Source organism: Rhinopithecus bieti, unplaced genomic scaffold (genome assembly GCF_001698545.2).
Source record: "Rhinopithecus bieti isolate Rb0 unplaced genomic scaffold, ASM169854v2 scaffold_2574, whole genome shotgun sequence".
NCBI classification, from domain to species: Eukaryota; Metazoa; Chordata; class Mammalia; order Primates; family Cercopithecidae; genus Rhinopithecus; species Rhinopithecus bieti.
This window is the reverse complement of record NW_016804493.1, coordinates 6,216,820-6,242,290: the sequence shown is the minus strand read 5'-3', so window position 1 is coordinate 6,242,290 and position 25,471 is coordinate 6,216,820. Positions and strand designations below refer to the sequence as shown.

General features: G+C 54.0%; 2 protein-coding genes across 4 annotated transcripts in view; one reads left to right on the top strand and one right to left on the bottom strand.

Moving 5' to 3' along the window:
• Positions 1–4: 4 nt before the first annotated feature.
• Positions 5–16,924, top strand: MTSS2 (MTSS I-BAR domain containing 2; the record flags this gene model as incomplete). Its single annotated transcript, XM_017868619.1, is given in 13 exon segments — positions 5–183; positions 269–360; positions 464–538; positions 845–853; positions 1,761–1,918; positions 2,263–2,370; positions 3,179–3,276; positions 5,839–6,061; positions 12,600–12,674; positions 13,042–13,141; positions 13,144–13,211; positions 13,369–13,534; positions 13,683–16,924. Coding segments are annotated over 13 exon segments (2,124 nt in total), but the record flags the coding sequence as incomplete, so codon positions are not given.
• A 772-nt stretch (positions 16,925–17,696) lies between these two features.
• The window catches only part of IL34 (interleukin 34), a 78,120-nt gene continuing 70,345 nt past the window's right edge, over positions 17,697–25,471 (bottom strand). For 2 of the 3 annotated variants that reach the window (XM_017868749.1, XM_017868750.1), the window contains exons 3-7: positions 23,727–23,860; positions 21,703–21,780; positions 21,279–21,440; positions 18,601–18,736; positions 17,697–18,357 (exon numbers count right to left, since the gene is read on the bottom strand). In XM_017868749.1, the coding sequence (XP_017724238.1) occupies positions 18,167–18,357; positions 18,601–18,736; positions 21,279–21,440; positions 21,703–21,780; positions 23,727–23,860 (701 nt within the window). In that variant the 3' untranslated portion in view covers positions 17,697–18,166. The remainder of the gene's footprint in view (positions 18,358–18,600; positions 18,737–21,278; positions 21,441–21,702; positions 21,781–23,726; positions 23,861–25,471) is intronic. The other variant, XM_017868751.1, reaches the window with a different exon arrangement.

Here is a 25,471-nt window from a genome sequence, read left to right as displayed (position 1 = left end):
GGGCTCAGCCTGCGCGGCCGGGGCGCCCCCTCCTGGCCCGAGGCCGGGACTGCGCAAGCCCCGGCGGGCCCCTTCCCACGCCCCGCTTGCCTCGCCAGGGGCCACAAGGGACATCGGCTCGGCGCTCACGCGCATGTGCATGCGCCACCGCAGCATCGAGACCAAGCTGCGGCAGTTCACCAAGTGAGTGGGCGCCGCAGGGGGGCGGGGCGACGGGGCGTCGCGGGGGAGCCCAACCATGACCTGCGCTCCCTCCCACCCTCCACAGCGCACTGCTGGAGAGCCTCATCAACCCACTGCAGGAGCGCATCGAGGACTGGAAGAAGGCGGCCAACCAGCTGGACAAGGACCACGCGAAAGGTGAAGGCTGTGCGGGGCCGGGCTTCCCACCCCTCACTCCGCAGCTTCCCACCCCCTACTCCACAGGAACCCCATTAGAGCGCTCCCCTCTCTCCCTCTGCAGAGTACAAACGAGCCCGGCATGAGATCAAAAAGAAGTCGTCAGACACACTCAAGCTGCAAAAGAAGGCGCGCAAAGGTAGTGCCTGGCACGGCCGCCCAGCCACAGCCCCACGGCCCCGCTCCACAGCCCCGCCGCCCCGTGGGGCGCCCCAAAGCTTTCATCCCGGCCAGAGGGGCGCTGTCCCCGACATAGGACCCTCCAACCTGTTGGGTGGGACAGAGGGAGCCGCCCTGCCCCCCAAACCTGGTACAGAACCTCCCTAGGGGAGGCAGCAGGAGGCCCAGGCACCCCCGCCCCAGGAGTGGCTCTGTCCATCCGGCGTCTTTCACACATTCTTTCTTTCTCTGTCTCTCCTCCTCTCCTCCCACATCCTTCCTGTAGAGCTACTTGGTAAGTCAAATGTCGGTCCCTCCAGCTGCTCCTCCCGTCCTTGTTGCATTTGTCTGTCTCCCCCAGCTCAGGGCCATTGGAAGGAACCTCTCCAGGCCAAGGAGAAGCGAGGAAGGCGGTCGGTCCACGAGGGAGGGGCCTGGGGCACAGTCCCCCTGGGGCCCCTGGGGGCCCTGGCCAGGGATGAGTCCAGGGCCACTGCTGGGTCAGTCTGCCAGGCCAGGAGGGGTTGGCCAGGGCGGGGTGGGGGCCACAGGCCCTGGCTGCCCCACCCCCACCAGGCTGGCCTGCGTCCTTACCTGTCACCTCCCCACCTGCCATCTCATCATCTCCTCTGCATCATCCTCTCGCCTCTCTCTTTCTTGCTGCTTCTTGTGTCGCTGTTGCTGTCTGTGTGCTCTGCTCCCTGAGCTGAGTGGGAACCCACACAGACCCCTTCCCTGCCTCTAAGGCCCAGCCCTAGCTCTCCTGGACCCCTCCCCTCTGTGGTCTGACCTGCAGCTGAGCCCCACACTCTCCCTTGTCCCGCTTCTGCACCACCTCCCTGGACCTTGTGAGGTGAGGGGCGCCATCCCTGGACAGTGAGGGTACCCCAGGTGGAGGCCAGTGAGGCTCCATGTTGGCAGAGCTCCTGGGCACCAAGAGCCTCCATGGAGATGCCCCGATCCAGAGTGGCTTTGCAGCTTTGGCCTCTTTCTTGTGCGTGTGTCTGGCCTCTCTTCCTGCTTTGGTGGGACTAGCCCTTCCACAAGCCCCAGAGTCCTCACTGCCCTCCCCAGTCCCATGGCCCCAGGGCAGCACCCAGGCCAATGGCCGAGAGATGCCACCACCAGGGTCTGAGCCCATTCGTGGGTGTGGCAAGCCAGGCTGGCATCCCCAGCAAGGCCTCTCCTCCCCACCCCTCCAGGGAAAGGAGACCTGCAGCCCCAGCTGGACAGTGCCCTGCAGGACGTCAACGACATGTACCTGCTGCTGGAGGAGACGGAGAAGCAGGCTGTGCGCCGGGCGCTGATTGAGGAGCGGGGCCGCTTCTGTACCTTCATCACCTTCCTGCAGCCTGTGGTGGTGGGGCTCCTGGGGATTCAGACCCCAGAGGGGTGGGCTGGGCCCAGGGTTGACCTTCTGACCTCCAAGAAGGGTCACTTCTCAACAGTCCCTGGCTGGGGGCATCAAGGCCACATGCTCCTGGCCCAAAGGCAGGTCTCATAGCTCACCATGCACTGATTTGGTCTGGACAGACCATCATACCAGCCATCTGGGCTGTGTGAGCCCTGCCTGCACCAGCCCCAAGCAGCACTGGTTAGCGAGGAAGGGTGAGAGAAGAGAGGCCCGACAAGGCCTGCTGCTTCTCCAGGGCGGGTGGGCAGGTGGGTGACAGGGCCGGCAGGTCTGACTCGCTGCTTCCTCAGAATGGAGAGCTGACCATGCTGGGAGAGATCACCCACCTGCAGGGCATCATCGACGACTTGGTGGTGCTGACGGCGGAACCCCACAAACTGCCTCCCGCCAGCGAGCAGGTGTGGGAGCCCTCGGGCCAAGGGCCAGGGGCAGGGAGGAGATGGGCTGCCCTAGGTTGGGAGCAGTAGAGGGGAAAATAGGATGGCATTCGGGGGAGGCAGCTAGGGCCATAAGACCAGACCCCTTCTAACACCCACTGCAGGCATCACCTGCCCGGGTTGGGGAGGGTCTGCCCTGGCCAGCAGCATTCTCAGACTCAGAGTAGATGGGTGAAGTCCTGGATCCATGGAGCCAGGCCCAGAGTCTGCCTGCCCTGCTCTACCTGGGCAGACCACCTGCCAAACCTGGAGACGCCCCACCTCCCTTCATGCCCAGAAACCCCATCCCCTCCCCTAGACCCAGGCATACCTGGCCACCCCACCCCAACCCTGTTCCCACTGCACTCAGACCAGTCCTGCCCCACAGCCTGCGGGCAGCACGCTCCGGAGGCACTTGTTGCATGCCCAGCATCTGCCAAGTTATCTCAGGGTATCTTCCGCTCTAAGACAGGAACAGGTGGCCCCGAATCATAGGAGAAAACAAACTCAGGGAGGCGCAGGAGCAACCTGCACCCCAGGGTGTCAGGGTCACTCTCGCCAGCCCAGGCTGGGCTCGGAATCTGTGCTCAGTGTGTGTGAGTTGAAGGGGCTCTGAGAAGGAAGGCTGTGTCTCCCTGCTCCCCACATTAGGAGAAGCCTGGGGGAGGGGGCTTCAGACTCCTGGGTCTTCTCCTGGGGAGAAGACCCAACTGGGAAGAGAGTGGGGGCCTCTGGCCCTACTAGCTCTGAGGAGCTGCCTCCAGTGACCCCCATCCATGTCCCTGTCTAGGTAATCAAAGACCTAAAGGGCTCGGACTACAGCTGGTCCTACCAGACCCCACCCTCATCACCCAGCAGCTCCAGCTCCCGGAAATCCAGCATGTGCAGGTCGGTGGAGGTGGGGTTCCCAGGGGTGGGGGGGCGGTATCCCGAGAGGAAATGGGGATGCTCCCAGCAAAGCTGCATCAGAAATTGCTTCAGGGCCTCAAAATTCACAACTTTACATCATCTGAGGAATTTGCATATGTAGAGGGAAAATGTGCCCTGTCATCCCAATACTGCTGCTGGCACAGGCGTTCGTTTGCAGGATAGAGAGCAGGGGCGGTACCTGCTTCATTTATGGAGTATCCACTATGTGCCAGGTGCTGTGCTAATTACTTTATGCATTTTTTCTCATTGAATCCTAACACTGCTATATCAGATTTGGTGTTATCTCCATTTCACAGAAGGGAAAACTGATGCATGAAGTCCCAGCATTTAACCACTGGACTCTGCCAGGCCCAGCACTATGTGGGGTCATAGTAAGAGTCAGAGATCAGGGAGAGATAGGAAGGCTTCTAGAAACATGTACTGGGGCCACAAGGTATAGGACACTCCAGCCTGGCTGGCTCCTAAGAGCTGCTTCCCATGGAGGCAGCTGCCACATCTGGAGCCTTGGCCCAGGCTGGCCCCGGGAGCCTCACATTGCTGGGGAGAGGCCAAGGATCTTGCAGTCACTAGCCAGGCTCAGGATCAGGGCCTTTCCTTGGTCGGGCACTGGGACTGGGTTTGGAGGAGACATTGATGGTTCAGGGTTCCTTGGGTGGGAAGGGCAGTAAACACAGAGTAAAGTGCTGGTGGGGGTCCCCCTTTACCAGGCACCCCTCTCCCCAGAATCACTGGCTGGACATCCAGAGCTTGTGAGAAGCCAGGCACAGCTATCAGCTACGACCTCAGAGAGAAGCTCTTCAGACCCTGCGTGGGTGGCCGTCCCACAGTGAAGGGGCTGATTGCAGGGGACAGCCATGAGCAGGGGCAGAGGCTGGGAGGCTTCAGGGTCATGCTTAGAGAGAAGGCGACTTTCATTGCCAGGAACACCACCCAAGAGTTGAATTGCTGTGCTGAGGGTGTGAGCCATAGAGGGCTGGACACTCCTTGAGGGAGTGGAGAGGGTAAGAGTGATGGTGGGCGCAGGATCCACCTGGAAGGTGACCTCTGTACCCGGACACACCATCACCATATGCTAGACATCCAGTTAGGACTGGATGGCAAATACCAGATTTTCAGAAGGTGGTTTAGAAATGATCGGACTCGCTGGGGGCAGTCGCTCACGCCTGTAATCCCAGCACTTCGGGAGGCCAAGGCAGGCGGATCACGAGGTCAGGAAATCGAGACCATCCTGGCTAACATGGTGAAACCCCGTCTCTACTAAAAAATACAAAATAATTAGCCAGGCGTGGTGGCGGGCGCCTGTAGTCCCAATGACTCAGGAGGCTGAGGCAGGAGAATGGCGTCAACTCGGGAGGCAGAGCTTGGAGTGAGCTGAGATTGTGCCACTGCACTCCAGCCTGGGTGACAGAGTGAGACTCCGTCTCAAAAAAAAAAAGAAGTGATCAGACTTGTGTCTGGTTCTAATTGTTTGATGCCCAGTGATTCAGTTTCCCCATCATAAAACTTTTTTTTAATGGTGGTCATCAGTGATAAAGATATATTCTTTAGGATGTAAGAATCTAGATTAAGATCTTTGGTGAAACCAATAGGTTTTTTGGTGGGTTTTTTGGGTTTTGTTGTTGTGAGACAGGGTCTCACTCTGTCACCCAGGCTGGAGTGCAGTGGCACAATCATGGCTCACTGTGGCCTCAGCCTCCGGGTTTCAAGTGATTCTCCTACCTCAGTTTCCCAAGTAGCTGGGACTACAGGTGTGCACTACCATGCCTGGCTAATTTTCATATTTTTTGTAGAGGTGGGGTCTCACCATATTGCCCAGGCTGGTCTCAAATTCCTGGACTCAAGCAATCCACCCACCTCAGCCTCCCAAAGTGCTGGGACGGGTGTGAGCCCCACACCCAGACAAGACAACTGTTTCTTTTTTCTTTTTTTTTTTTTCAAGACAGAGCCTTGCTCTGTCTCCCAGGCTGGAGTACAGTGGCGTCATCTTGGCTCACTGCAACCTCCACCTCCCAGGTTCAAGTGATTCTCATGCCTCAACCTCCCAAGTAGCTGGGATCACAGGCGTACACCACCACGCCTGGCTAACTTTTGCATTTTTAGTAGCAATGGGGTTTCATTGTGTTCTCCAGGCTGGTCTTGAACTTCTGTCCTCAAATGATCCACCTGCCTTGGTCTCCCAGAGTTCTGGGATTATAGATATGAGCCACTGTGCCCGGCCTGGACAGCTGTTCTTAGTGGCAGAATAGGAGGCAGAGAGGTTGCCTGACCCTGGGCATTCCCTGACCACGGCTCCCCTCAGCACTGGGGCTGGGGGTACCCTGCTCTGGCCCTCCCCTTCCACACCGTCCCAGAACACAGCTCCTCTGTAGCACCTGGGGTTCAGGACCTCCTAGTCTGACGTTGTCTTTTCCTTCCTTTGCCCCTCACCTCTTTCCCCACCCTCGTCTGTCAACCTCCCCGAAACACACACCCCTCTGTCTCCCTGTCTGGCTGCTGTGCTCTCTTCCTTCACTCCCCTAGTGCCCCCGGCAGCAGTAGCAGTGCCAAGGGTGGCGGAGCCCCATGGCCTGGGGGTGCCCAAACATACTCACCCAGTTCCACCTGTCGCTACCGCAGCCTGGCGCAGCCAGCCACCACCACCACTCGCCTCTCCAGCGTTTCCTCCCATGACTCTGGCTTCGTCTCCCAGGACGCCACCTACTCCAAGCCCCCCTCGCCTATGCCTTCAGACATCACCAGCCAGGTGAGGGGGCGTTAGGAGGATCAATCAGGGTGGGGTACAGCAGCCTTATGCCAGCATCAGGCAAGCCACATGTGGGGCTACTATAGCTGTTTAGACTGGCCTGAAGGCCCCCAAGGCCTTTATTCTGTTCAGTATTTGTATGATCATTTTCTATCTCTGCTTTTAAATTCACGTATCTTTATTTTTTTAATGAGTCTCTTGTAAGCAGTACAATGCCTAGATTTTCTTTTTTTATCCAATCTGACAACCTCTATCTTTTAACTGGCATTTTTAGCACCTTTGTATATATTATGAATACTGACATATTTAGACTTTCGGCTTTCTTCTTTCTGTTTGTCCTGAATTCTTGTCTCTACCCTTGCCTTTGTTTTTTCTTTTCTCTTATTTCCCCTCTACTGGGTTGTAAGTTATATACTATCTCTTTTCTTTTATAGATTACCTTGAAATCTTAACATGCATACTTAACAAAGTCAGAACCCCACCTCCTGAATAATTCAAGGCTCTTAATATATACATTTTTTACTTGTCACCCACTCTCTCTCAAACTTACAAGCTATATTATTTTCTCTTTTTTTATAGTACCCACAAATGACACTTTTCTTCTTCATTTCTTTATTTTATACATACAGTACTTGTTTAGATTTACCCATATGTTAATACACATTTCTTGTCATTTTTTTCTTGCATCTCAAATCCTCCAAAGCTTACTTTCTTTCTTTCTGAAGTAAAGAACATCTTTTAGAAGTTCTTTTAGAATAGATCTGTAGTTGTAAACTCTCAGTTTTTGTTTATCTGTAACATGTTTTATTTTGTCCTCCTTCTTGAAAGTTAGTTTTGCCAGGAGCACTATTCTGGGGTGACAGTTGTCTTCCATCCACACTGTGAAGGTCGATAGTCTTCCGCTGTGTTCTGGCTTCCACCATTGGTTGGAAGGTCAGCTGTCAGTCACTGATGCTTCTTTTTGAGGAATCTGAGTCTTTCTCTGGACACTTTTAGGCCTTCTCTTTAGTTTTGCTACAATGTGTCTACAGTGTGGATTTATTTTTATTTAACCTCTCTTGGTTTGTATTCATGTCTTTCATTTGTTCTGGGAATTTTCAGTCATTATCTCGTTTTGTTTTGTTTTGTTTTGTTTTGTTTTGTTTTGTGACAGGGTCTCACTCTGTCACCCAGGCTGGAGCACAGTGGCACGACCTTGGCTCACTGCAACCTCCTCCTCCCAGGCTCAAGCGATCCTCCCACCTCACCCTCCCAAGCAGCTGGTACTATAGGCATGCGCCACCATGCCCAGCTAATTTTTGTATTTTTAGTAGAGACTACATTTTGCCTTGTTGCCCAGGCTGGTCTTGAACTCCTGGGCTCAAGGGATCTGCCTGCCTCGGCCTCCCAAAGTGCTGGGATTACAGGCGTGAGCAACCGCGCCCAGCCAGTCATTATCTCTTTACTTCCACTTTGATTCTTTCTATTCTCTCCTGCTGGGATTCCAGTTGGATGCATGTCCAGCCCTCTCTATCTTATGCATCTCTTAGCTCATATTTTCTGTCTCCTTTTTTCTCCAGATATATTCTGGATCATTTCTTCAGTTTTATCTTACAATCGACTTTTTCTCTTTTTTGCTATTTAACCTACCCACTGAGGCTTTTTTGTTTGGGTTAACTTTTTATTTTGAAATCATTTTAGACTTGTAGAAAAGTTGTAAAATGTGTAGAGTTCCCATAAACTCTTTCCAGAGTCTCCCCAATGTTGACATCTTACTTTATGTAACCACCAAAAATGTTTTTAAAACCAAGAAATTAACACTGGTATAATGCTAAGTAATCTACAGGCTTCTTTCTATTTTTGCCAGTTTTCCCTCTCCTGTGCTTCTGCTGGTCCAGGGATCCATGACCCGATTCAGGACCCTACATAATGTTCCTGGGGTTTTTTTCTTTTCTTTTCTTTTCTTTTCTTTTCTTTTGAGACGGAATTTTGCCCTTGTCACCCAGGCTGGAGTGCAGTGGTGCAATCTTGGCTCACTGCAACCTCTGCCTCATGGGTTCAAGCGATTCTTCTGCCTCAGCCTCCCAAGTAGCTGGAATTACAGGCATGCGCCACCACACCCATGAGATCCATCCATGTTTTAGGTGAAGATATAGATCTTGCTAATTGCTATATGGCATTCTATTGTGTGAATACATAATTAACCCTTTTGATGGACATTTGCATAGTTTCCAGTTTTTTGGCTACGATGCTGCTAATAGTGCTGCTGTGAACATTCTAGTATGCGGTTCTGTGGGGCACATTCCTAGGAGCAGAATTGCATAGTCACGGGATATGCACATCTTCAGATTTGATAGGTACTACCAAACAGTGAACCAAAGTGCTCATGCAAATTTACCCTCCTGTTAGCAAGATTAGGACAGTGTTTTGTTTTGTGTTTTGTTCTGTTTTGTTTTGTTTTTGAGACAGTCTCACTCTGTTGCCCAGGCTGGAGTATAGTGGTGCAATTTCAGCTCACTGCAACCTCCACCCTTGGGGTTCAAGTGATTCTCCTGCCTCAGACTCCCGAGTACCTGGGATTACAGGTGCATGCCACCACACCTGGATAATTTTTGTATTTTTAGTAGAGATGGGGTTTTGCCATGTTGGCAAGCAGGTCTCAAACACCTGACCTCAGGCAGTCCACCCACCTCTGCCTTCCAAAGTACTGGAATTACAGGCATGAGCCACCATACATGGCCAAGATTATGACAGTTCATTGCTGTTCCACATCCTCACCAGCCCTTGGCATTTTATATTGATTTCATTTTAGCCATTCTGGTGGGGGCATAGTAATAGTAGTTCCCTGTATATTTTATTTGCATTTCTCTAATGCTGTTGAGATTGAACACCTTTTCATACTTTTTTTTTTGTTTGTTGGTTTGTTTTATGAAACAGAGTCTCGCTCTGTCGCCCAGATTGGAGTGCAGTGGCACGATCTTGGCTCACTGCAACTTCCGCCTCCCAGGCTCAGGAAATTCTCCTGCCACAGTCTTCCGAGATGGGATTACAGGCGTATGCCACTACACCTGGCTACTTTTTGTATTTTTAGTAGAGACGGGGTTTCACCATGTTGGCCAGGCTGGTCTCGAACTCCTGACCTCAGGTAATCTGCTCACCTTGGCTTCCCAAAGTGCTGGGATTACAGGCGTGAGCCACCGCGCCCAGCCTTCATACTTTTTTTTAAAGAGATAGGGTCTTGCTATGTTGCCCAGGCTGGCCTCATACTCTTGAGCTTAAGCAATCCTCCTACCTCAGCCTCCTGAATAGCTGAGACTACAGATGTGTGCCATTGAACCCAGCTACCTTTTCATACCCTTAAAGACCATTAGAATATTTCCTTTCATGAAGGACCTATTTAAATCATTTGCCCATTTTTCTACTGCATTATCTGTCGTCTTCTTACCAATTTATAGAACTTTTTGATATTGCAGATAAAGTTCCTCATTGGATATCTTCTCTCCTTCTATGGGTACATTTTTATTCTCTTAATGGGGTCTTTTAATGACCAGAAGTTCTTAGTTTTAAAATAGTCCAGTTTATCCATTTTAAATTGTTAGTGCTATTTGTGTCCTGCTTGAGATATTTTTGCCTACTGCAAGGTCACAAAGATGTTTTCCTCTAAAAAGCCTTTTGGTTTTGCCCTTTTCCTTTAGATCTGTAGCTTATCTGGAATTGTGTGTGTATGTGTGTGTGTGCCTGCATGTGTGTGTGTGCGTGTGTGTGGTGTGAGGTAGGTGTCCTTTTCTTCATAGGGATATCCAATTGACCCAGGACAGTGTATTGAAAAAAAATAAAAATATGTCTTAGTCAATTTGGACTCCCGTAACAAAATACCATAACCTGGGTGGCTTAGACTCCAGAAATGTAGTGCTCACAGCTCTGGAGGCTGGAAGGCTAGGATCAAGACACTAGCAGATTCAGTGTCTGGTGAGGACCCGCTTTCTGGTTCATAGATGTTACCTTCTTGCTGTGTCCTCAATGGTGGAAGGGGCAAACTAGCTCCCTCAAACCTCTTTTATAAGATCCCTCTCATGAGGGCTCCACTCTCATGATCTAACCACCTCTCAGTACCTCATCTTGGGGGTTAAGATTTGAACAGAGGAATTTGGGGGAGACATAGACATTTGGAGCATAGCATCTTCTTTTCCTCAGTGCACAGCAGTGCTGCCTTCATCATCAGTCAGGTATCTGTAGGTGTGTGGCTATTTCTGGACTTGGCACTCTGTCCTACTTGTTGATTTCTCTGCCTTATACCAATGCCACACCATCTTAATTATTGTAACTTCATAAAAAGTCGTTTTTTTTTTTTTTTTTTTTTTGAGACAGTCTCACTCTGTCCCCCAGGCTAGAGAGTGCAGAGGTGCAATCTTGGCTCACTGAAACCTCTATTCCCACGCTTAAGCAATTCTTATCCCTCAGCCTCCTGAGTAGCTGGGATTACATGTGCACCACCACACCCAGCTAATTTTTTGTATTTTTTGTATTGGGGTTTCGCCATGTTAGCCAGGCTGGTCTCAAACTCCTAATCTCAAGCAATCCACCCACCTCAGCCTCCCAATGTGCTGGGATTATAGGCGTGAGCCACTGTGCCTAGCCAAACTTTATAGAAAATCTTGATATCTGATCATGGAAGTACCCTAGCTTGGTTATTTTTTTTGGTACCACTTTGTCTATTTTCAGCCCTTTGCATTTCCATGTAACTTTTAGGATCAGCTTGTCAGTTTCCACCAAAAGAAGAAAAGAAAAAAAGCTCCTGGGATTTGAATGGAATTGCAGATATATCTCTTCGTTTGTTTAGGCTTTACCTCCTCTCAATAATGTTTTGTAGGGGTTTTTGGTTTTCAGGTTTTTTTCTGAGGCAGAGTCTCACTCTGTCACCCAGGCTGGAGTGCAGTGGTGCAATCTCAGCTCATTGCAACCTCAGCCTCCTGGGTGCCCCAGCCTCCCGAGTAGCTGGGATTACATACATGCACCACCATGCTGGACTAATTTTTGTATTTTTAGTAGAGATGAGGTTTCACCTTGTTGGCCAGGCTGGTCTCAAACTCCTGGCCTCATGTGATCCTCCTGTCTTGGCCTCCCAAAGTGCTGGGATTACAGGCGTGAGCCACTGTGCCCAGCTTGTTTTGTAGTTTTTGTGTAAAGATCTAACATATCTGTCATTGGAATTTTTTCCCTATGTATTCAGTGTTTATTGACGTTATTGTAAATTACATTGGTGTTTTAGGGTGGTTTTGTTTTGTTTTCCTGTTAGCTGCTAGTATTTGGAAATGCAATTGATCTTTTTCTGACTTTGTTCCAATAACCTTGTTAAAAGGTTAATCCTACATTGGTTCTAATAACTTGTAGATTCTTTTTAATATTCTACATATACTATTATGTCACTTGTAAATAGTGATCTTTTTTTTTTTTGAGACAGAGTCTTGCTCTGTCACCCACACTGGAGTGCTAGAGTTCAGTGGTGTGATCACAGCTCACTGCAGTCTTGAATTCCTAGGCTCAAGATATCGTCCTGCTTCAGCTTCCTGTGTAGCTGGGACCACAGGCATGTGCCAGCACACCTGGCTAACTTTTTTATTTTTCATAAAGACAGGGGTCTCACTATGTTAGGCTGGTCTCGAACTCCTGGGTTCAAGTGATCCTTATGTATCAGCCTCCCAAAGTGCTGGGATTACGGGTATGAGCCACCACACTTGGCCTTCTTTCTTTTCTTTCCAATCCATTTGTTTTTTATTTCTTTTTCTTGCTTTATTGCACTGGCCAAGATTTCCAGTGCTGAACAGGAGTGATGACAGTGGGCATCCTTGTCTTCCTCCCAACCTCAGAGGGAAAAGTATCAGTGCATTTGTAGATATTCTTTATCAGATCAGCTTCCTTTCTAGAAGTTTGTGTCTTCGTTTTGTTTGTTTTTTCATGAGCGAGTGTTGAACTTTTTATCTGAGTTTTCCAAATACTTTTTCCATTGAGTTTTTTACTTTAACCATCATATTGCCAAAAGTCTGCGTTTGTAATTTCCTCTGAATTCTCACAGGTGGTGCCTGGTTTCCTTTTATTTTGGTGATCTTGGTTCATTCGAATCTGCAGGAAATCTGGGGATCTAAATCCAGAATGATTCAGAGAGCTGGAGGAAGGGGGCTGCCCTGGCTTAACTTGGCTCATTCCCAGGCCAACACCTCACCGTGCTCCATGTCCCCACTGCTGCCACCCTTAGTATCTCTTTTCCCCCTTACTGGCCACATCCAGGCCGTCAGCAGTGAGTCCTGTGGTCAGTCTTCGAAATGCGCAGGGCTGGGCTGTCGGGTGGGTCAGCGCCCATCGTGTGCACTCTGGGCTGCTGTGTCCTGCTGCAGATGCTCAGCGGCCGTGGCCCTGGGGTAGGGGGGTGGACGCTGGGCAAGGTGCTGAATTGAACCGCCCCCCTGCATGCCAGCTCTGTGACCAAAACTGTTCTCTCCTCTCCTCCTCGCTGCCCGCCGGCCCCTCTGTCTACAACTGCCTGCTGGCCTCTGCATGGCAGAAGTCCTCCAGCTCTGCATCCTCTGAGGCCTCGGAAACCTGCCAGTCCGTTAGCGAGTGCAGCTCCCCCACCTCGGTCAGTGCTCCCAGCCCGGCCCCAGGATAGTCACCAGCTGCCCCTCCCATCCATGCCCTCCCCACCTGGTGCCATTACCACACAGAGGGCCTGGGTTCAGCCAGGGGTGCATGCACACAGCAGCTGTCCCCAAGAGACAAGTCACCTGGCCACCTCCTACAGTCACTGCCCACACAGCCACATCTTACCTCTGGGCCTGGTGGGACTGAGGGGCCATGGTCACACTCCATGTTCTGCCCTTGGCTGTGATTGTGAACCAGAGGCCCTTCATAGGCCTGGACACCCTGAGCCTCAGCCACAATGAGGGGCCCCTGGGCTGTAGATAGTAGGGCCAGGGTCCCCCTGACCTGCCACACCCTCCCTGCAGGACTGGTCCAAGGTCGGCTCCCACGAGCAGCCCTCAGGCGCCACTCTGAATGGGGATCGGGTGGAGCTCACCTTGAGAGAACACGAGGCCAGGCCTTCAGGTGGGGCACCCTGGGCCCGCGGGAGAGGTACCGGCGACCCCGGATGTCCCCTGCCACCATCGCGGCCAAGGTAGGCTGGCCAGGGCCCCCCCTTCACTCCCAGGTCAGTCCCAGGAGGCCCAGCCAGTGGCCTCAGGGCCAGCTCCAACCACCTGGCAGGGCTGCCTGGAGTTTGGGCAGAGGGGATTGGGGGCACAAGGCTTCAGCCTGCACTTTCCCACCCTCAGCACAGCGAGGAGGTGTCCCCCGCAGCCAGTGACCTGGCCATGGTGCTGACGCGCGGCCTGAGCCTGGAGCACCAGAAGAGCAGCCGGGACTCGCTGCAGTACTCCAGCGGCTACAGCACGCAGACCACCACGCCCTCCTGCTCTGAGGACACCATCCCCTCCCAAGGCAGGCCTGCGGGGCTGGGGTGGGACCAGGGATGGCTGGGACTTCGCCATCCAGGAGGGCCCCGTCCTTACCCTTCTGTGCTCACCCTGGTGGGCTGGAGGCAAGGAACCACCTGGGCCCTCGGCCTTACTGCGTCCCGTGCCCCCAGGCTCCGACTACGACTGCTACTCCGTGAATGGGGATGCAGACAGCGAGGGCCCGCCCGAGTTTGACAAGTCATCCACCATCCCGCGCAACAGCAACATCGCCCAGAACTACCGCCGCCTGATCCAGACCAAGCGCCCGGCCTCCACTGCTGGGCTGCCCACCGCGGGGTTGCCCACGGCCACTGGCCTGCCCTCGGGCGCACCCCCCGGCGTGGCCACCATCCGCCGCACGCCCTCCACCAAGCCCACCGTGCGCCGCGCCCTGTCCAGCGCTGGCCCCATCCCCATCCGGCCGCCCATCGTCCCTGTGAAGACGCCCACGGTGCCTGACTCACCCGGCTACATGGGGCCCACACGGGCGGGCAGCGAGGAGTGCGTCTTCTACACCGACGAGACCGCCTCGCCCCTGGCACCGGACCTTGCCAAGGCCTCCCCAAAGAGGCTCAGCCTGCCCAACACAGCCTGGGGCAGCCCATCCCCAGAGGCAGCCGGGTACCCCGGGGCAGGGGCTGAGGACGAGCAGCAGCAGCTGGCGGCCAACCGGCACAGCCTGGTGGAGAAGCTGGGGGAGCTGGTGGCGGGTGCCCACGCACTGGGCGAGGGCCAGTTCCCCTTCCCCACTGCTCTGTCGGCCACCCCCACGGAGGAGACACCCACCCCGCCCCCAGCCGCCACCAGCGACCCCCCAGCCGAAGACATGCTGGTGGCCATCCGGCGTGGGGTCCGTCTCCGCAGGACCGTCACCAACGACAGGTCGGCGCCCCGCATCTTATGATGACACCACCCTCCCCATCCTCTCAGGCCCCAGTGCAAGCAGGTGGCCTGGTCTGTGAGCCGCAGGCACTCAAAGCAAAGGCCCAGCCAGGAGAGAGGACAGAACCAGGGCAGAGGCCATGCCACTTTACAGAAAGAGACACCTCACTTGGATTCCAGCATTTAAACGGGAAGTGACTTCTTAGCAAGCCTGGCCGGGACGGAGCCTGCAGGCCTGGGCCTGGTTCGGGGTCTGTTTTATGCTCTTCTGTTCCTCCTCTTCCTCCTCTCGGGCCCTGCCTCTTCCATACCCGTGAGCACCAGGGCCAGGGCCCCGCCCACAGCAGAGGGGCCGGGCTGGTCTCCCTCTCACCATCCCGGCCTCTCCCAGGGCTGGTCCTGCCTCAGCTCCTCCTGGAATGCTGGCCCCCTCTCCCCTGCCTGAGCCCCCCTCCTCCCCGCCTCTTGCCTTCTCTCTGCCTCTCCCAGGCCCCTCTCTCCGGGAAGCAGAGCGGCTGTGGAGGGGCCAGGTGCGAGCTGGGCTGGATGTGTGCTGCGGGCTGGGGGCCAGGGCAGCAGGTTGGAGTTGGGCAGCCAAGCCCTCCTGTGTGGGAAGGGAGTTCCAGGGCCCACGCCGAGTCTCAGGGAGGAAACCAGGGGCTGCTTGGGGAGTCCCGGGGGCCCTGTGGTGGCTCCCACCCCTCGCCTCACCCCTCACCTCACCTACCCCATGAGGCTGGCTAGAGGGGGCCAGGGCAGCTCCTTGGAAACTAGGGCAGCAGGGTTAGGCCAGAGGCCCTGGGGTCACCGGCCAGCTACACAGGCACCGTTTTCAGATGTTCACTTCTCATTGGGTACATCAATCCTTTAACTTTGGGGTCACAGTTTCAGCCACCTTTGGAAGGAGGGGACTGGAGCAGTAGGAGGCGTGGGGTCATTTTATGAATATAATAAAATGGAGCTGACTGTGGACGAGGACTGTGTGTGGGGGTGAGGGGACGATACAGGGTGGGTGTCTGGGAGTGCCTGGGGACAGGCCCCCCCCCCCCCCGCCCAGTGGCCTGGTGGTCCTATGGCAGGAGAAGAAGGGAGGGACTTGGCTCACCCCAGGGCCCGGGGAAAGCTACTGTTCTCTCTGGCGTCTTGAGCGTAGCCAAAATAGGGTTGGGAGGCTCCCGGCCTGTCTGCTGTGGTCTGAGCCGGCTGCAAGCCCAGGTAGGGGAGTGAGTCTGGGAAGATTGGCTTTGACTCTCTGTTGCCAGAGGAGATGCCATCCCAGGACGGCCCCCATGTTTGTGCTGGCAGCAGGGGCAGGGGAAGGGGCAAAGCTGCCCCCACCCCGTGCACCAAGTCATGCCGAGTCTCTGCAGATAAAAGCACGTGAGCCTAAGGCGAGCGGAGGGAGTCCTGGTGGCCCCGCAGGTCAGGAGGGAAAGCAGGGCTCAGAGAGCATCATGGCCCCAGGGCAGGGTCCTACCTGGGGGTCAGGAGCACCTTGGTCTTGATGGAGTGGAGCTGGGTCTGAGCCTCCCAGGCTTGAGCTCCTGGGAGTTCTTGTGCGGTGAGTTGGGACCCCGGCAGGGCAGCTCCTGGGTAAGTCTGGGCGCCAAGCAGGCCCTGATGTGCACAGAGTCTCATCAGAGGGAGCTGATGGAGAATGGTCCCTGTAAGTCACTAGGTTCAACAACTGCCTGGCCGAGCACTCAACCCGTGGAGCTCAGGCCAACACCAGAGCCCCGGTTTTAGGGGCCAGGAGAGCAGGTGACCAGTGTGGGGAGTCTTGGGTGGAATTTCTGCTGCACATTCTCCCCAGGGCTGCAGGGGTCTGCTGAGGCAGGGCAGTGGAGCAGGATTCAGGATGTGGTGGGAATAGTGTGAGGGGCAGTGGGTGGGCAGGCCTGAGCTTCAGAGGTCCTGATGGGAAAGGAGGCAGGGGCTTCCCAGAGAGGGGGCTGGTGTGGCACAGCCCCCACCAACTCCGCCGTCCCCCTCCCCTGCAAGCCCCGGGGGCTGTACATACTCTACCCCATCCCCTCGTCCATCCTGAGACCACCCCTGCTGCCCTCGCGTCGACGTAGAGACCACCTCGTAGGCCCACCCACCTCGGGATCCGAGCCAACCATCCCACATCACAAACTTTGGTTTGGGGGACTTTACGTTTGTTTAATTTCTCATTTTGTACAGAGAAATATTCTTTTCAAAAGCGTCTTTTGACTGAAGTAACTTTCCTGGTGCTGTTGTTAACTCGTTCCTTTTCTTAATTTATTCCCGCACCCCAGGCAGCCCTCCTGGCTCCTACTCACCCTCCCCTCCCCACCCTCCATCCCATAGGGACCATTTTGTTTCTTCTCTTTCTGTCAGATTTTGGAAAAATTCTCCTCTCCTCCCCGCCCCTCCACACCATCCTCCCCCTGACTTAAATAGTCACTGCTACAAGTAACAGATGCACTGTGAAGATTCCAGTATTAATAAAGGTGTACTGTAATTAACACCCCTGCCTCTGCCTGGCTGCTTTCCCGCCCCATCCCCACACCTCACCTTTCCCACCCCAGATCCCAGCTGCAGAGGGCCAGGCTGGGGGCTCCCGGAGGATCTCAGATCTCCATGTGGGGGCCAGGGCCAGACCTGGGTCTCTGAAATGCCCCACAGGTGTCCCTGCTAGGAGCTGCTTGGGGGCAGCCAGATAGAGGGAGGGAGGGAGGATGGCAAGGGTCAAGGCGAGGGGATCAGCCCAACACCGCCTCCCCCAACCCAGGCTTACAGAGGCCCCTGGGCTAGGCAGGTCCGGAACTCCATCCCTGGCATGCCTCTCATTCCACATCCCTTGGGCAGGCTCCATCTACTCCAAATCCACACCCTCAGCCCCGCCCCCATTGACTTCCTGCGCTTGGCCACCTCCCATCCCCTCCAGGTTCACCCCTGAAGATGCAAAGCAAAGCAAACCAAAGGAAGCGGGGTGTTTAATAGAAAAAAGAGGCCGGGCGCGGTGGCTCAAGCCTGTAATCCCAGCACTTTGGGAGGCCGAGACGGGCGGATCACGAGGTCAGGAGATCGAGACCATCCTGGCTAACACGGTGAAACCCCATCTCTACTAAAAAATACAAAAAACTAGCCGGGCGAGGTGGCAGGTGCCTGTAGTCCCAGCTACTCCGGAAGCTGAGACAGGAGAATGGCGTAAACCCGGGAGGCGGAGCTTGCAGTGAGCCGAGATCCGGCCACTGCACTCCAGCCCGGGTGACAGAGCGAGTCTCCGTCTCAAAAAAAAAAAAAAAAACTGGAAGAGCATCCGCTATGGCTAGATGTGGCACTTGGCACCGCCCTCTGCCCCCAGCTCCCCAGTCTGCCAGGCTGGGGGGTCCTAGAATGGCCACGTCGTGCTGCCTGTCTCCCTGCAACCCACGGCTGTGGCCTCACTGCTGCGGGCCAGAGGAGGCTCAGCACCCTCTTCAGGCGGGGGAACAGTGAGGGCAGCGCCAGGAGGGGCCAGGAGCTGTATCCCCATCCACCTTCAGGTCCCCAGGTCCCCTCCGCTCCAGGTGAGGCCATGGCAGCTATGGAAGGCAGGAAGCTGAGCCCTGCTGTGGCACAGAATCCCCCTCAAAGGAAAAACACCCTTCCCCGGGGTCCTCTCCCAAGGGGGGCTCTCACCACCACCCCTCGAAGTCTCAGGTCCAGTTGAACTCCTGTGGGAGCTGGTCTGGCTGCCCCTATCTGCAGTCACCATCCAGAGTGCTCAGGGCAAGAGGCCCTCGCCCTGTGCCCTGACCGGCCTCGCCAAGCCTGTGGAGTGAGGCGGGGAGCTGGGGGACCACGGGGGCGCAGGGTACAGCTGGGTGGCCGCATATTGCAATGAGGGCTCTGGGCAGTAAGACTGAGGACTTGGCACCTCACAGTCCTGCCAGTTTAGGACAGAGCTTTGTTTACCTGCAAGGGATAGGAAAAAAAAAAAAAAAAAGACTGCAACAGTGTTCAAGACCACCCTCCCCACCAAACCAAGCCACATGTGCTTGTCCCTCACCCTACCCAGGGCCCATCCTGGCTTCCAGAAATGGCTTGTAGCCCTGGGGAGCAGAGGATATGCCTGGAAGGATGCCGGCCCTGCCAGCTGGCCTGGGCCCAGATGCCCGACCTCCCGCCTCCAGGCCCCATCCCCTGAGAGCTCCTTACAGCAGGAGCAGTACAGCAGCTCCATGACCCGGAAGCAGTTGTCCAGCAGGGCTTTGGGCCGCACCGGCTTCAGGTTTGGCCCTGGGGCATTCAGGAGGGACAACACGGATTCCACCTTGGGGCTGACCTCCACATCCTGGAAAAGAGGAAACCGTCAGGAGCGGTGGCGAGATGGGGCCGCACCCCAGGAGAGCCGTGAGCGCTGTCCAGTCACCTGGAGCTGCCCAAACCCCGGAAGAAGGACCAGACATCCTGTGACTATGAGCCTGGATAGCTATTTCTCACCATCTTCTTCCTGTGGGCGTGGGGAGGGTCCCAGATGCCACCTCTCACCCATGCACAACTCAGACGCTTTGCTTTTTTTCCCATCCTTGGAAAAATGAGTAAAGGGCTTAGGCCAAGACAGTGAGGAAAGTGGGGAATCTCGCGCCCAGGCACGGCCACCCACCACTGCGTGAGGACCCCCTGACCTGAGGAAAACTGTCCCTCAGGAAGCAAACACCTCCATCAACTCCAAGGAACAAGAGAAGGCCCTCACAGGGACACTGAGGCTTAAGTCACATACACAGGGCAGGGTGTCCAGCTCCAAGCTGGTGTGGTTTCTGTCCACGATATGCAACAACAGGGTCATGTGGGGTGTACCGTGGCACCGAGGGAAGGAAGTCCCTGAACAGGAGGTCAGGGCCACTGTAGAAAGCATCGTGGGAAACGTGGGGGTGACCTTCTGGAAGGGGCGACCATCCAGGCAGCATGTCCTGGGCCAAATTGTCCCTCTCCTCCCCCAAAAAGCTGTGTCTTCGTCCTACCCCTTGGTACCTGTGAATGTGACCATATTTGGAAATAGGCTCTTTGCAGAGGTAATTAAGTTCAGTATCTTAGAAGAACATCATCCTGGATTTCGAGTGGGCCCTAAATCCAATGCCTGATGTCCTTGTAAGAGAAAGGTCACAGAGACATGGAAACACAGGGCAGAAAGCCATGAAAAGACTAAGACGGCCAGGCACCGTGGTTCAACCTCTAATCCCAGCACTTTGGGAGGCAGAGGGAGGCATATCACTTGAGGCCAGGAGTTTAAGACCAGCCTAACCAACATGGCAAAACCCCGTCTCTACTAAAAATACAGGCGTGGTGACGGGCATCTGTAATCCCAGCTACTTGGGAGGCTGAGGCAGGAGAATTGCTTGAACCTGGGAGACAGAGGTTGCAGTGAGCCGAGATTGCACCACTGCACTGCAGCCTGGGCAACAGAGTGAGACTCCGTCTCAGAAGGAAAAAAAAAAAGCCACCACAGAGGCCAGGTAGGGTGGCTCATGCCTGTAATCCCAGGACTTTGGGAGTCTGAAGCAGGAAGATCACTTGAAACCAGGGGTTCGCCAAACCTTGGCAACATAGTGAGACCCCATCTCTAAAATAATAAATAAATAAAATGAAATGAAATAAAAAAGAAAAAGAGCCACCAAGGAGATCAAGGAGTCTCCTGACTTTGTAGGAATTGACAGCCTCCCCACCAGTCTTTCCCAGGAAAGCTCCAGGCAGCTGCAAAAACAGGTGCTAGTCCCTAAGCCCTTTCACCATCGGAAGCTCACAGTTGGCCTGGGATGTTCTGCCCACAGGCTGGGCCTTGTCAGCAGCTGGCTGGGCTGGGCAGCAGGTGGGTCCCCGGGACAGGTGTGCATCAGAATCCTGAGGAGGGCTGGTGGGGACAGGGATAGGCCCGCGTGGGTCATCTCGCCACCTTCCTTTTTACTACAACTCAGGCATTTTAGAGGATAATATCCCTGAGGCCTCAGATCAATTTCTCTGAGTGGGGCAGGGATGGGGGACCTCTTTTTTTTTTAATTAGCTAAAGTTCATAATTTACATTAGTGTTCACACTCTGTGTTGTACAGTTCTGTGGGTTGTGACAAATGCATGATGTCACGCGTATACACCGTGAACGTATTATACAGCATCCTTTTTTGTTTTTTGTTTTTTGTTTTTTTGAGATGGAGTTTTTCACTCTTGTTGCCCAGGCTGGAATGCAATGGTGCGATCTCAGCTCACTGCAACCTCTGCCTCCCAGGTTCAAGCAATTCTCCCACCTCAGCCTCCCAAGTAGCTGGGATTACAGGTACCCACCACTAGGCTTGGCTTATTTTTGTATTTTTAGTAGAGATGGGGTTTCACCATTTGGCCAGGCTGGTCTTGAACTCCTGACCTCAGGTGATCCACCCACCTCGGCCTCCCAAAGTGCTGGGATTACAGGCATGAGCCACTGCGCCACGGCCGCAGCGTTTTACTGCCCTAAACATTCCCCATGCTCCATCCATTCTTCCCCTCTCCCCCTACCCCGCCTCCAGGACCCTCATGTTGCAGAAACAAAGGGGATACGATGACTTGCCCAGGATCCAGAGGGAGAGAGGCAGAGCCTAGAATAGAGTCTCAGAGGCATGGCCTGGCCCCTGAGCCCAGTTCTCATGGCCACCACAGCTGCCTCTTCCTTCCGCAGGCCTCTTTTCCCGCACCCCTCCCCCACTTCTCCCATGCCCCTCGGCTTGTGCCCATCTTTCTGTGTGTTCACCCTTTCCCTCACCAGCCCTTGGCCACACCTCATAGATTCGTATATGCGCATGCTCACACACATGCACACACGTGTGCACACACACAAGCCCCGCCTGCCACCCTTCCTCACGACTCACAGTGAGGCCCTGCTGGACACTCAGCAGCAGCGTCTGCACCTCCTGCAGGTACTTCCAGGACGGGTGGCCATCGAGCAGCACGTCCTGCACCGACTCAGTGGCACTGAGACTCACCAAGACCCACAGATACCGCAGCTCCCGTTCGCTCACCCGGGCCCTCTGCTGCGGAGACAGGAAAGTCACTGCAACCCCGGAGACACAGGCCTCTGGGCTCTGACCACTCTGACCACCCCCTCACCAGGAACTTACCCCTGCATAGGGAGCAGACACAGGCCGTCCACTGCGGACAGTGAACAAACGTGTGCCTGGGCCAAGGGCCAGCCTGCTCTCGGGGCTGAGGAGAGGCCCCAGGCCAGCAGCACCACCTGCCAATCCCAGCGCGCCTCTGAGGCAGGGTCCCCCCAGCCCAGGAAGGGATTCTTACCAGCCTGGTGACATTGGCGATTCTGAACACCCCCTCGTAAGGCACACTGATCTTGTAGTTGATGGGGAAGTAGTGTTTCTAGAAAGGCACAAGAACAAACTATGAGGCCAGAAGTAGAAATGACCAGCAGGCTCCCCAACCTCCCAAATGATCCTTTTTTAAGAGTTAGTCTCACTCTGTCACCCAGTCTGGAGTGCAGAGGCAGGATCATGGCTCTCTGAAGCCTCGACCTCCCAGGCTCAAGCAATCCTCCCACCTCAGCCTCCCAAGTAGGTGGGACTACAGGTGTGTGCCACCACACCCAGACAATTTTTTTTATTTTTTATAGAGATGGGGATTCGTTATGTTGCCCAGGCTGGTCTTGAACTCCTGGGCTCAAGCGATTCTCCTGCCTCAGCCTCCCAAAGTGCGGGGTTATAGGCATGAGCCACCATGCCTGGCCTCCAGATGAATTTTGATGTAGAAGGAGAGAACTCAGGGCCCAGCCCTTTGATGGCAGAGGTGGTCCTGTGCAGAGAGGTCTGCCTGGCGCCTAACTGGGATAAAAACAACTCACTTTCCTCTGGGACACAGGGAGGGTGAAACAAAATACGCAGTTCCTATTAAGGCAGAAGTTTCATGCTCAAGAGTGAGGGTGCACTACTTCAAGAAAAACATATTATTTTGTGGGTGAGAATCTTATAAAACCTACGATGGTGATGGTTGCACAACTCTGTGAACTAAAAAACCTTTGAGTTGTGCACTTTAAATGAGTGAATTATGTCTTTTATAGATAAATATGTAAATTCTATCTCAGTAAAGCTGTTAAAATAAAAAAGACATAAGCCAAGTGCAGTGGCTCATGCCTGTAATCCCAGCACCTTGGGAGGCTGAGGAGAGAGACTCACTTAAGCCCAGGAGTTTAAGGTTATACTGAGCTATGATCCCGCCACTACACTTCAGCCTGGACAACAGAGTGACACCATGTCTCTAAAAATTAAATTAATTAATTAAAAAAGTTACATAGGTCAGGCATGGTGGCTCACACCTGTAATCCCAGCATTTTGGGAGGCCAAGGTGGGCATATTGCTTGAGGCCAGGAGTTCAAGACCACCCTGGGCAACATGGTGAAACCCTGTCTCTACTCAAAAAAAAAGTTTAATTAGCTGGGCATGTTGGCACATGCCTGTAGTCCCAGCTACTCGGGAGGCTGAGGTGGGAGGATCATTTGAGCCTGGGAGATGGGGTTGTATTGAGCTGAGATTATCTACTGAACTCCAGCCTGGGCAACAGAGCAAGACCCTGTCTCAAAAAAAAAAAAAAAAAAAAGTTTTTTGAAAAGGGAAAAAAAAAAAAAAAAAAAAAAAAAAAAGGGCTGGGCACGGTGGCTCACGCCTATAATTCCAGCACTTTGGGAGGCCGAGGCGGGCGGATCACGAGGTCAAGAGATGGAGACCATCTTGGCTAACATGGTAAAAACCCGTCTCTACTAAAATTACAAAAATTAGCTGGGCATAGTGGTGCGTGCCTGTAGTCCCAGCTACTCAGGAGGCTGAGGCAGGAGAATTGCTTGAACCCAGGAGGCGGAGGTTGCAGTGAGCCAAGATTGAGCTACTGCCCTCCAGCCTGGCGACAGAGCAAGACTCCGTCTCAAAAAAAAAAGACGCATATAGCCACACAGACATCTCCACTCTGCAAAAAAAACCAAAGACTCCAATTTCTAGGTCTTTATCTCCTCGGCTAATAAGTGCCTGGAGTTCCTCAAAGAGCTCCAGGTGTACATTCCTGAGTCATAACGGTGAGTGCCACTGTGGAGGTGGGATTAAAGTGAGATCAGAGGAGCGGAAGCTCCAGGAGATGGCAGGAGAGGGGTCAGTAAATGCAGACCAGGTGCATGGGTAGGTTTCGGAGAAAGACAGAGAAACAGGCCATGGTCAGCTCAGGGCTGACACGGGTCCTAGGAAGGGCTCTGAATGTCCAGAGGCCTATGCCAGGTGAGCCCCGGGACACAGGGACAGGGACACAGCTGGTGCCCACGTGGTTACCATGTACTGAAGTCGGTTCCTGTACTGCAGCTTGTCCCGCAGAAAACCCGTGACAGTGCACTCCTCACTCTGCGTCAAGGGCCATATCTCCAAACCCTGGTTCCCACAGGCCATGCCAAGGAGGATCCCAATATCTGTGGACCACACCCGACAAGAGCACATGAGCACCCTCCATCTCATCCACGCCGTCCACAACGTGCGAAGCCGATCACGACCGTCATCCGTTCGCATAGGGGACAAGCACCGATGGGAAAGGTGTGGTGGCGGGCATGGGATCTGGAATGCTTTCCCTGGGGTCTGGCTCCAGAATAGCAAGGTCAGCCAGGCACCAGCAGTCCAGAGGGTCCACATCCACCCCACGCCAGCCACTGGAGCCCCCCTGGAGTCCCAGGGTCGACGTCTGGTCTCCCCGCTTCTCTCGCTCCGTGAGCCAGGCACAACCTCCCGCCCAGGACAGCCTCAGCCCCTGGCGTCCGGGTGACATGTTTTCAAAGCTCGGTGCTGGGTTTTCCAAGCCAGGCATTCAAGGAGATCGAATCATCCTGGATTCTGGTTTCAACTTGACAAATGACTCTTCAGTCATCCACCCCACTTTCTTTCCTGCTCTATCTGATCTTAGCGTCCCTCCCAGCTGACTATGCCAGCGGGTCTGTCGCATTTTCCAGTCTGGTCATTCTAGGACGTTAAGCAGCTCTCACACTTGGCTGCGTCTCTTCCTGCAACAAACGAACCGCTGAAACATTACCACCCTTTGCCACTGGGGGTCACTGTGACTTCAAAAATAGCCTAAACGATTTCCAAGTGACTGAACAGAAAAAATAGAAGAGAATTCGCAACAAATATGAATAAAGGTTAAGTCCATTAGAGCAGAAAGAATAAAACAGAAGTAGGCCAGCAACTACCCAAAATATCAGACTCACTAACTAGATAAATAAATTCACATTAAAACAGTCAGATATAATTTTTTTTTTTTTTTTTTTTTTGTCACCCTGGCTGGAGTGCAGTGGTGGGATCACGGTTCACTGCATCCTAGAACTCCCAGACTCAAGCGATCCTTCCACCTCAGCCTCCTGAGTAGCTAGGACTACAGTTACACACTACTACACCTGCTAATTTTTGTATTTTTGGTAGAGACACGGTATCGCCATGTTGGCCGGACTTGCCTCGAACTCCTAAGCTCAAGCAATTCTCCTGCCTCAGCCTCCCAAAGTGCTGGGATTATAGGTGTGAGCCACTGTGCCTGGCCCATTTTTCATATATTCAAATGAAAGTTTTTGTGTTTGTGGTTTTGGGTTGTTGGGGCTTTTTTTTTTTTTTTTTTTTTTTTGAGACAGGGTTTTGCTATGTTGCCCAGGCTTGTCTCCAACTCCTAGTGTCAAGCAGTCCTTTCATCATGGCCTCCTGAGTAGCTGGAATGAGAGGCAAGTGCCACTACACCCCGCTTCCCAGCCTTTTTTTTTTTGAGACGGAGTCTGGCTCTGCCACCCAGGCTGGAGTGCAGTGGTGCGATCTTGGCTCACTGCAAGCTCCGCCTCCCGGGTTCACATCATTCTCCCGCCTCAGCCTCTCGAGTAGCTGGGACTACAGGCGCCCGCCACCACGCCCGGCTAGTTTTTTTGTATTTTTAGTAGAGACGGGGTTTCACCGTCTTAGCCAGGATGGTCTCAACCTCCTGACCTCGTGATCCACCCGCCTCAGCCTCCCAAAGTGCTGGGATTACAGGCCACCGCGCCCGGCCTTTTTTT